At 39.9% G+C, this 9,950-nt stretch overlaps 4 protein-coding genes across 4 annotated transcripts; all 4 read left to right on the forward strand.

Annotated features, from left to right (window-relative positions):
* Positions 1–1,320: 1,320 nt before the first annotated feature.
* Positions 1,321–4,452, forward strand: EV420DRAFT_1645133 (uncharacterized protein; the record flags this gene model as incomplete). The annotated part of the gene is made up of 14 exons (XM_060477740.1): positions 1,321–1,417; positions 1,467–1,562; positions 1,610–1,721; positions 1,764–1,813; positions 1,871–1,999; positions 2,061–2,302; positions 2,351–2,387; positions 2,941–3,005; positions 3,056–3,274; positions 3,747–3,756; positions 3,815–3,918; positions 3,969–4,118; positions 4,171–4,380; positions 4,444–4,452. The coding sequence occupies 14 exons, from the start codon at positions 1,321–1,323 to the stop codon at positions 4,450–4,452; spliced, it is 1,530 nt and encodes a 509-aa protein (XP_060328626.1).
* Positions 4,453–4,900: 448 nt separating this feature from the next.
* Positions 4,901–7,902, forward strand: EV420DRAFT_1621493 (hATC-domain-containing protein; the record flags this gene model as incomplete). The annotated part of the gene is made up of 5 exons (XM_060475705.1): positions 4,901–5,000; positions 5,051–5,304; positions 6,113–6,215; positions 7,718–7,753; positions 7,781–7,902. 5 exons carry the CDS (start codon positions 4,901–4,903, stop codon positions 7,900–7,902), a joined length of 615 nt encoding a protein of 204 aa, XP_060328627.1.
* A 650-nt stretch (positions 7,903–8,552) lies between these two features.
* Positions 8,553–8,925, forward strand: EV420DRAFT_1645135 (uncharacterized protein; the record flags this gene model as incomplete). The annotated part of the gene is made up of 2 exons (XM_060477741.1): positions 8,553–8,583; positions 8,639–8,925. 2 exons carry the CDS (start codon positions 8,553–8,555, stop codon positions 8,923–8,925), a joined length of 318 nt encoding a protein of 105 aa, XP_060328628.1.
* Positions 8,926–9,179: 254 nt separating this feature from the next.
* EV420DRAFT_1273084 (uncharacterized protein) lies at positions 9,180–9,335 on the forward strand (the record flags this gene model as incomplete). Its single annotated transcript, XM_060467738.1, has 1 exon — positions 9,180–9,335. One exon carries the CDS (start codon positions 9,180–9,182, stop codon positions 9,333–9,335), a length of 156 nt encoding a protein of 51 aa, XP_060328629.1.
* Between the last annotated feature and the right edge of the window lie 615 nt (positions 9,336–9,950).

Raw genomic sequence — 9,950 nt, forward strand, 5'->3', positions numbered from 1 at the left:
GCACGGAGGTGCACCAAAATACTCGCACAACAACAAAGCCTTTATTGCCGCTACGCGCCATTTGCCGTGAACTCCTCTAGAGTTTTGGTTTTTGCCGTTGCCACGGAAGTTTAGGCTCATCAGCGGCATGCAAGAGAAGGGAGTCCGAGGTGGAGTGTTGTCTATTTTCAGTATTTACATTTCATATAGTTAACAGTAAATATAAGAGTGGTAGTTACAGGTAGTTAGCAAGTTTTCAGACCCCTGCAGTTGTACTACAAAGCAGCGCGCTTAGTGTACGACGAAAGGATTTTATTTGAAGCTTCGAGTGAGAGAATATTATTGAACTTAGAATTATTTTGAACACTTTGAGGGCTCACGAGGCATGCCTTGCTCGAGCGCGCTTGACTTGTTCAAGTAAAGTACAGTAATTGATTGCGCTCTACTTAGAGAATATTGTATTGTGATAACTTGAATGTGCATTTGTGTTTTTGGAACTTGTTTGTGAATTCCGAGTTATTGCAAGTGGCAGAGGTTCAAACCCTTTGGCTTGTCAGTAATCTCTGAGGTTTTTTTTTGGTTTATTCCCAAGTGGCATAGGTTCAAACCCTGTGGCTTGTGGACGTGTTTTCTGTGTTTGTGTATCTCTGGATTGCATAGGTTAGAACCCTGTGGATCTACGAACGGGTTTTGAAGTGTTTTCTGCTTGGAGCGCAAGGCTTTAAGTCATGTCAAGTGAATTGTGAAATGTTGTGGACACTTGGGTGTTGCGCGCAACATATTTTGAGGGTTATACGTTCCTGTAGAACATTTGGGGGCTTGTGAAATAATACTTTTGCCTTGAGGCCGGGTGATTCTGTCGCTCACCTCCTGTTCCAAAAGCATTTGGACTTAGAAGATTATTATATTGCTAAGCATGCTATATTATATTGTAACGTGCAAGGATTCTTTCAATACTACTGCTATTGTGTGCTTGTATCGCACATCACCCCCGAACTACTGAGGGTTTGTGTGTGTGTGTGTGTGAGTGTGGGTGTGTTAGTGTTATATATGCTAGTGCATTTCTAGCTTGGCACACACAGAGCCTCTTCACCGGCATTGACATGCCTATTCCTTCTCAAAACTCCGGCATCACTTGATTCTCTAGCAGGTGCTTTAGTACTCACTTACATCTATTTTGTGGTTTCTCTTTTTGTGTTTGGTGAGCTTCCCTGAGCTTGATGTCAGCTATTGCACTTACAAGCCAATTCTGAAGTGAATGCAGCATTTCTGAGCTTTTTTGCGCTTGGGAGACTCTTTTCTGGGCCACGCTTTTGCTATCGTTGGTCCTATGTCTCACAAATGTGTCTGGATCAGTTTCACAAGCTTTTGAAGGCTGGGATTATGACAGTTTTTGTGACCGGAGATAGTAAACATTCTGAGGATGATGAAACTCACTGTAGGTCTTGCCGTTTCTCTTCTGACCACATACTTATCGCTATTTCTAGCTGAAACTGAGATCAAGTCTGACTCTGACTCAAACACGCATCCTGAAGAAAAGACGATCTTCATTATGGGGGCGGCGACACACACAGTATCCATTTGTGAGTACCAGCACAATCCATCTGTGCGATGCTAACTTTCCTATCAGTAGTATCAAATTTTACAACAATCGATGATATCCTTGACCATCTGTGTCAGTGGCATTTTGTACCTTTATGTGACCACCTTCTTAGGACCCATACTCTTCACATGCCTGGTCTGTGACATCTTCTATCTGGATATGAGACTATTGCTGATCTCAGAGCTGGCCCTATGACTCATTTTTATCTTTCTGAATGTCTTCTGGGAGGAGGTATGCATTGTTCTTATTGCAGAGTGGTGCACACTAAATCAAATCTTCATCCTCCAGCCCCTTTCGAATTTGAGGCATGTGCTCGTGATGAACAGGGCAACCTCAAAGATGCCAATGATATTGATTGGTACAATGATGCTGATGATGTGGCTCCCACCAAGAGCGCAGGCCCTTCTAGCAGCAGCGGTAAGTTAGCATGTTGTTATGTCACTCACTCAGGCTATGGCTGATGTGGAATTCTACTCAGGTCATGATCACCATAACAAAAAGATGGCAAAGCTTCAAGCCTCAATCGCAATTGAACAGGAGTCCGATGATGATACAGCTGGCAGGCAACCTACTCGGAAGCGATGGCGGCACAATAAGGGTAAGAAAAAAGCTGTTGATGATGGCATAGCCAAAGGGGAGGACTCCAGTAGTGACTTCTCTGATGCCAAGGTGTCTGACGAGTCTGATTCCGACACTGATGTAGAGATACCAAATGATGAGGTGAACACTTTTTTTTTCATGCTTGCTTGTACTCACATTGGGTTTCAGCTGGTGGCATCCCTATCATCAAAAACCATTCCGGAGGGTAAGGCATGTTCAAATAAACCATTGCAAAAGAAGTGCAAATGAGGTAATGCTCCAGAAACCAGCCATGGAGAGAATGCAAGGACTGTACAGGAAGAAGATGTACAAACACAAGTGCCATCTTCTTCAGAGGTGGTGTATTCAGATTGCATCCTATTTTACCTGAGTTTGATCTCTGTTTTCTCTAGAAATCTCGGAAGAAGAATCCAATCTACTATTTCTATGAGCCATGGCCAACCAATGCCCATGGTGAACCTGGCAGCAAGGGAGATGCTCATTACAAGTGCCATCATGGGAAAGCTCACCATATATTGACAATTATGGCAAAATGAGAGGGAGTTTAAATGATATTATCTTCATTTTAGCCATGGTCAACATTTATGAGAACTTACGCCCTGGCTCAGGACTTACTGCACACTTAAAATGACATGCTCCTGCCATGTATTGACTTTACAAAATATTGAAGAGTTGTTCCGATCTGCCAACAGAGGAGGAGATCCAAATTGCCTCTGCACAAAAAACGTTGGACCCTCAGACAGCTTCATGATATCTAGACAAGCTTGCCAAGGCATCTGGAGACCTTGATGCTGCCTTCACACATCAGGCAGCACAGGCTGTGGTATGTTCTAGTTGTATTAAACTCCTGCTTGTATTTAAGATTGTTTACAGGGCGATTGGGACCAGAAAAAGTTTGAGTGGCTACTTATTGAATGGATTGTGGCCTGCAACCAGCCTTTCGAAGAGGTTGAACACCCTGAATTTTGCCGCCTGTTACAGTATACACATCATCCCTTGCCATCACTTCATATACCGTCCGCAGATACCATCCAGCATAAGATTATGAAGATGGGTGATGGGGTTGCGAAGAGTTTATGCATGTTCTTTGAGGTAAGAAATGCAGTTCTCCATGCCAATAGTTCACAGCTAAATTGTTACAGTTTATTCTTTTCTTCTCTCCTCCTTTATCTTTTCTTATGTATGCATGCTTACTATTATGCGATCACCCCAGACCTGACATCCCACAGTACTAATTATAGTTCTCGAACTTGTATTTAAGTAGTAGCCTCAGCTGGCCTAAACCCCAGCTTTGGCTAAGGTTTAATCTACCCAACACTGAACTCCCTGTTTCGCGTCTACCTAAGTCCTCGATTGACTTCCCCAATCGCCTTTGACTTGCTAGAGTATCATCCACCAAAGTGTGAGTGGTGATCCTAGCTCGATCTAAGTCGATTAAAGTTGGTTGTTGACATAAATCCGGTCTTAGGAACTCAAATCCAAAGTTTCAATCTCACTCAACGCATGAACCTCACCCAATGGGTATGCATTCATAGCAATTGTTGCACATTATGTTATGAACAAGGGAAAGTTAGGTACGACAGTGTTTTATTGCTTTATTTGCAGTTTGATGATGATGCATCTCTTTGATAGAGAAAATACTCATCAACTTCCAAGAACTCATTGGTGAGCATTCGGGAGAGAACATAGCCGAGGTGGTATGGGACACACTTGTGAAATATAGCCTTGTCGGCCATGTAAGTCTCTTGTTATGACTGGGATTCAAATGATAACAATTTTCCAATAGGTGATGGCATTCATGATGGACAATGTCACGAATAACGATACTATGGTGAAAGCCATCAAGCAGAGGTGCAGGGAACAAGCGATTCCGTTTTCAGCCAGAAATTCATGTCTCCATTGCATGCTGCATACGGTCCATCTCACTGTTGTCAAGGTATGTTCGAATATAATGCAAACCAATATAATTCTGAAGTATATTTATATAGTTATTAGAAGGAATTGGTGCAATATCCAAAGACGACGGGAAAAAAGCAAAGAATAGCCATACTTCATCTTACCAGGACTCAATATCTGCTCCACTTGATGCTTCTCATAATGATGAGGCTGCATTATTAGATGAGGAAGCTGAACCTGAGAATTCCAATGATTTTGGGTCATTTGCAGGATCATCAAGCCTGAACATGGTTGTGTTGAAGGTAAGAAATTTATCAACTCCAGGGTGTTCAGTACACTGTTCTAACTCATATCAGCTTTGAAAGGTTGTTTGAGCTGTATGGTCAAGTCCCCAGCGACAACAAGCATGGCATCAACAAATAGCAAGTGCTGTAGCAGCTGCTGTGGGTTTGGTGACTACTGGCACACATATGCTTATTCTTGATGTGCAAACACAGTGGTCCTCTACTCATCAGATGCTTCATAAGTATTCATTTGCTTCTAGTACTATATTCAATTGTACTAAGGTATCATTCAGGCCATGCTCTCAAATATCATGCTGTGGTTGACCAATTTGTTGCCATCAATCGAGACCTATGCTCCCTTGAGCTTTCGAGTGATGACTGGGAGGTGATCTCTATGGTCATGAAGTAGCTGAAAGCATTCTGTTCAGCAACCACACAAATGTCGATGACAACCAAGCCAATGCTCTCTACAGCTCATGCTATTTTTTGGGGCCTTCAAGATGATGTTAAAAAGATTATTGCCACTCTTCCCCCAACAATGCCTCCTGAGTTGAAGAAGGGCCTATTAGATGCGCATTGCAAACTCAGCGACTACTACTACAAGTATGATGAATCACCATTCTATACATGGGCTGCTCGTAAGTTATCCATTATGTGACATGACCAGGGTCTAATAATTCTTCCATAGTTTTTGATCCTCGAATCTCATACACCAAAGGGTTAAAGCAAGACTACAAAAATGACACCAATCTGGATACTTATCTTGAGAGCTCAAAGCAGCTTTTGCAAGACTACTTTGACCATCACTACCCTTCTACAATGTCTAATTGTCTTGATACTCCATCATCTCCAGCAGCTGGACTATTGGGATCTACATTCCTCAATGGATCTCCTCAAAAGATAGACTTCACATCTCGATATGATGATGATGATAATTCTGCGGTCACTGTGGATGAGCTTTTTTTTTTTAAAAAAATCCTAAGTATATTGGTTACACATGCGTATGGTCCAATTTAGCTACTTGTGTTACTGTGTGTATGATGTCATTGATTAAGTCAGCTTAATAAGCTGTGCACTTATGTTATGGCACAAAATTATCCCTCGCCCTTGATAACCTGGTGTGACTCAGGCACTGCCACCTTTTTCCACTTTGGGAAATCCTGACCTCTGCCGAGAAATGGCCGCAATCTATCCGTCACCGTTGTTTCTTCACCAGACCCTTCTCATGGCCTAGTCCTACTTCTCACCAAACTCCATCGATCCCAGTCCTTCTCCAGTCTCTCTTTTCCCAGACCTGCCTTACTTGGCCAAGATCACCAATACAGTGTGATCAATTGATGCGGGGGCAATGTGCTGGGCCGGGGTGTGCTTGGATCACCACTCCATTTTGTTACACCTGGGTCCCAACCAGGTGGCAGCCTTGTGGCACATGACTCCATTTCCCTGTCTTATTCGAAAGATCACTGGAAGGGCCTCGAACCAATGCCCAGAATGGCAAGGAGAGATAAGATTTGTCATGTGATTTTAGAGGAGGTAATGTGCGTGACTTGATCATGTTTGAAAAGAGAGGCTGCGTTTCATGTAATTTGGATATTGGAAGTGGTAGAACCTGGAAAGTGTCTAGAGTGTTACTTTCTGGGAGGTGGAGGGCTCGAACTCGCAAGTGCAAAAATAAATATTTTTTGTGCAGAACAAGGTACAAACAAGCAAGCAGAGGTAACCACTACACCATCTGTCCCCCATGAACAAGCTTGAGCAATACTTTTCTCTCCCAAAGAAGAATTTTCAGACAACTAACCCAGTGAATTGGTGGTACATTCACCATGACTTTCCACGATTGTATCGCCTAGCCTGTGACCTATTATCAATCTCAGATATGATTGCATACTGGATCATGCTTTATTCTTGATGTAACATGACCATCTCTTTTTATTATATCATTAGGACCTCATAACCTGTTTTGATAAATAAAGTAAATCATTATTTTTATTAAATGCTGTTAAAAAATCTCAACTTATCCTATATTAATAATTTATTTTATAGCTAACTAATTTTTTCCCATGGCTCTGCAAAGAAGGCCGAATGCACAACTTGGCTTTTAAAAGGTCATTGGAGTAACAATTATATAAGGTTGTCTTTTTATATAGTTATTTTATACTTTTACTTTATTTCTAAATAAAAAAAGCTCTCTCTTTTCATATTTTAATAGGAGTAGCTTGAATTTTTTGGAATTAGTTGAAAAATATAAAAGGGTAAAATTTACAGCTCACCTAACTATTAAATTTTAGTGGCCTCTTTAATTTATTAACTAGGAGCACCAGTAACCCCTATCAGAGAGAAATTACTTTCTAACCTGATTTCCCCTAACCGCTAATTGAGAAGTTGGATAGAAAAGAAAATTATTAATATAGTAAATTTAAGTCATTAATTTTACTTTAGAAACTCAGAACTTAGATAAGGTTTTTAACTAAATAGAAACTCTAGTTAACTATAGAAATTGTGACAATTTTCATTAGATAAGAAGTTTTACCACTCTTATTATCGCCTATTACTTACACAATATTTGATAATTACATGTTAGAGTGTTTTAAAAATGGCCGCTCGACCTGATAAATTACAAATTACCTGTTTAACTTATAAAACTCATCACACTAGAGGGTTTGGCTGAGGTCTTTAAATAATAAAAATATAAATTCATTATCCTTCTACCCCTTAATTTATTAACTAAATTAATAAATGATCAGATTGATTTTACAATCACAGGTTAAATATAAAATATTTAAATTATAATAATACTAAATTATAATTAAGTATATTTTTTTAATTTTTAATTTATTAGATTATATTGATAATTTAGGCCGGTTATACTAATCCTTTCTTCAGATCTGAAACTTTGTAGAGAGAGAGTTAAAAGGAAACCTTTATTCACAAAGTGTGAGAGTCCTATTTTCAGAATTATATTTTATTAATTATTTTTACTTGTTTCGCTAGCCTTTAATTTAATTAGTTAGTCTCGCAATTCAACTGACTTAAAAGGGTTAAATTTTCTCTAAAACATAGTACTTTTACAGCCTTAATAACTGCAGACTATTTAGGATTTATCTACTTAAGGATTTGGCAGGTTAGATCCAAAATTAATATTTATTAAAAAACTTTTATGAAGAAGAGATTGTAATTGAGAAAGCACCTCTTCTATTTTTACTTGTGAATCTAGAAGAATTAGTAAAGTTAATTTTTCCAATTAAAGAAGAACCTTTGGAAAATTTTTTTGTCATTTAGATTATCACTTTTATTAGATTTACTTTTAAATTCATATTTAAACACATCTTTAAAAATAGCACATACTCAATGTCAGGCTCTGCAGTAGCGGTAGAGCATGTGTTTTCTGGAAGTAGAGATACTATTTCTCTGCGCTGAGCCCAGCTAAAGCCTGACACCATTTGCATTCTAATGCTGGTCAAACATAGGCTTCGACTTGCTCGCAACGCTGTTGAGGAATTTCTAGCTAATGATGATGATGAGGAAAACTTTGCATCATAGTTTTATATACATGTTTTAAATACAGGTATGGTCGTATACCCATAATACAGGCAGACCTATTCCATACCGACTCATATGGCTCCTGGATTTCTTGTGTATGGTTGCAGGTACAGGATATCCGTATTCGCATCCAACCCATATAGTTGACGGTCATACCCATATACAGGTATGATGAGGATCCCTACATCTGTGGACAAGTTTGTTTTGTTGAAATTTTTACTTTGAGTATCCTGCCCTAAAGTGCCCCTAATGACCTACTCTAAGAATACAGGACTACTCACTGTCAGTGGGTAAAATGATGCCATCCATCTTCTCAACAGCAATGGACTAGTAGGGTGAGGGCCGACACATCTGCACAGCAGGTCTGAGTCCTATGTATATTTTTTCCCTCCAAATTCATAAGCCAGCTGTTCAGTGATTGGAATGGCATGCCATCCAGGATCCCTTTCGAATTAAAAACATAAGGAACTAAAACATGCCAAGTCTCAGTTGAGCAGCATGTGAATTCAATTGATGCAAGCAGGTGATCTGCCCAGATAAAAAGAATAAATATTTAAAACAGCAAAACAGAAAAACAAATTATAACTACAAAATACAGAAATAGAGGCGATAGGGATGCAAACTCATCACCCATCACCAACCTCAGAACAATGGACAGGTTCTACAACATGCAAGAAGCCAGTAAGAGATAGGTACAACCTCAAAACAGATGAAGACTGACTGACTTTACTGTTAGGAAGCTCCATCAATGCCCTCGTTGAAGACAGGATGAAGAAAGACCCTCATCATCTCATGCAGATAGCACAGGTGAGCAGTAACAGATGGCTTCATAAAACCATAGAGACAGTTCCACAGGATATAACAGCATTCAAAGAAGCAGAACTTGCATTCAATGACAATGCACAGTGCTGGCACTTGATACATTATGCAGGGACCATGGATGCAGTGGACGAGATGATTTTCACTGCCACAGGCACACTAGTGGTGATGGACTTGCCACCAATTCTAAAAGAGTATTCATAAGTACCAACATACAGATGTGAGACCAACAAATAACCTTACCAGTCCCAAGAGAATGAGAGAAGATCCAATTTATGAGTCAGTTAGTGATGCTGTCCGGGCTGGGCAGCCAAGGATTTAATAAGATAATCAAGGCACTGAGAGGTATGCAACATACAGGTGAGAGAGAGTTCCAACAGAGATGATTACAGGATTGCACACTGACAATAGTGCAGGGATATGACACGGTAGAGTTCTCAAACTGATACTTCTAGCCCATGGGCAGGAACAGTGGCTCAGAGAAGATACAGATCAGTGAAGACATCAACCCTAAAGGAATACTGAGGATACTGGGAGGGATGAATATAGTGCACACTGAAGACAACAAAGTTAGCTATTTCAGAAGAATAATCAATGGAGGAAAGAAAAAGTGAGTGTTACACTATAGGTCCAATGTATGCTATCTGATGGATATCAACAGATATGTGAAAGCAAAATCACAAATGTTCAAGATTGGGGATATCATCAAAATGCAGTGCTCAATAGTATTTATGAAGTACAGAGGTGGAGGCGTAAGGATGAAAGCAATACTGAGGGCATTGGCACTCATTAACTGTGACCACACAATGGTAAGCACCACCTAAACATCTGATGATAAGGAATAACCAACTGAGTTTTTTTTATTTTCCCTTTTTTATTTTTATTTTTATTTTTATTTTTTGTTTGTTTCATTGTCATAGAACATGGCGAAGAACAAAAGTGTCATGGGTGAAAATGGCACATGATGCATGCCAAGAATGAAACACTGAATAGGGTTCAAATATAAAAAAAGCAAAGGACCGATGGAAGGCAAATACAGGAGAGGTAAGAACATCAGGAGCAGGGAGGAAGATGAAGAAAGGGAGGGAGACAATGAAGAAGAGGGGGGAGAAGGGGGAGGAAAAGGTCAGGCTATGGAGGTAATCGAGTAGTTTACATCAGAGGAGATGGTAGAAAGAGAGTGGAAGATAGCAAGTTCTTTAAGAGAGATATGATATCGGCCTTGAGAT

The sequence above is a fragment of the Desarmillaria tabescens genome (assembly GCF_030435595.1).
Source record: "Desarmillaria tabescens strain CCBAS 213 chromosome Unknown EV420scaffold_27, whole genome shotgun sequence".
In the NCBI taxonomy this organism is placed as follows: domain Eukaryota; kingdom Fungi; phylum Basidiomycota; class Agaricomycetes; order Agaricales; family Physalacriaceae; genus Desarmillaria; species Desarmillaria tabescens.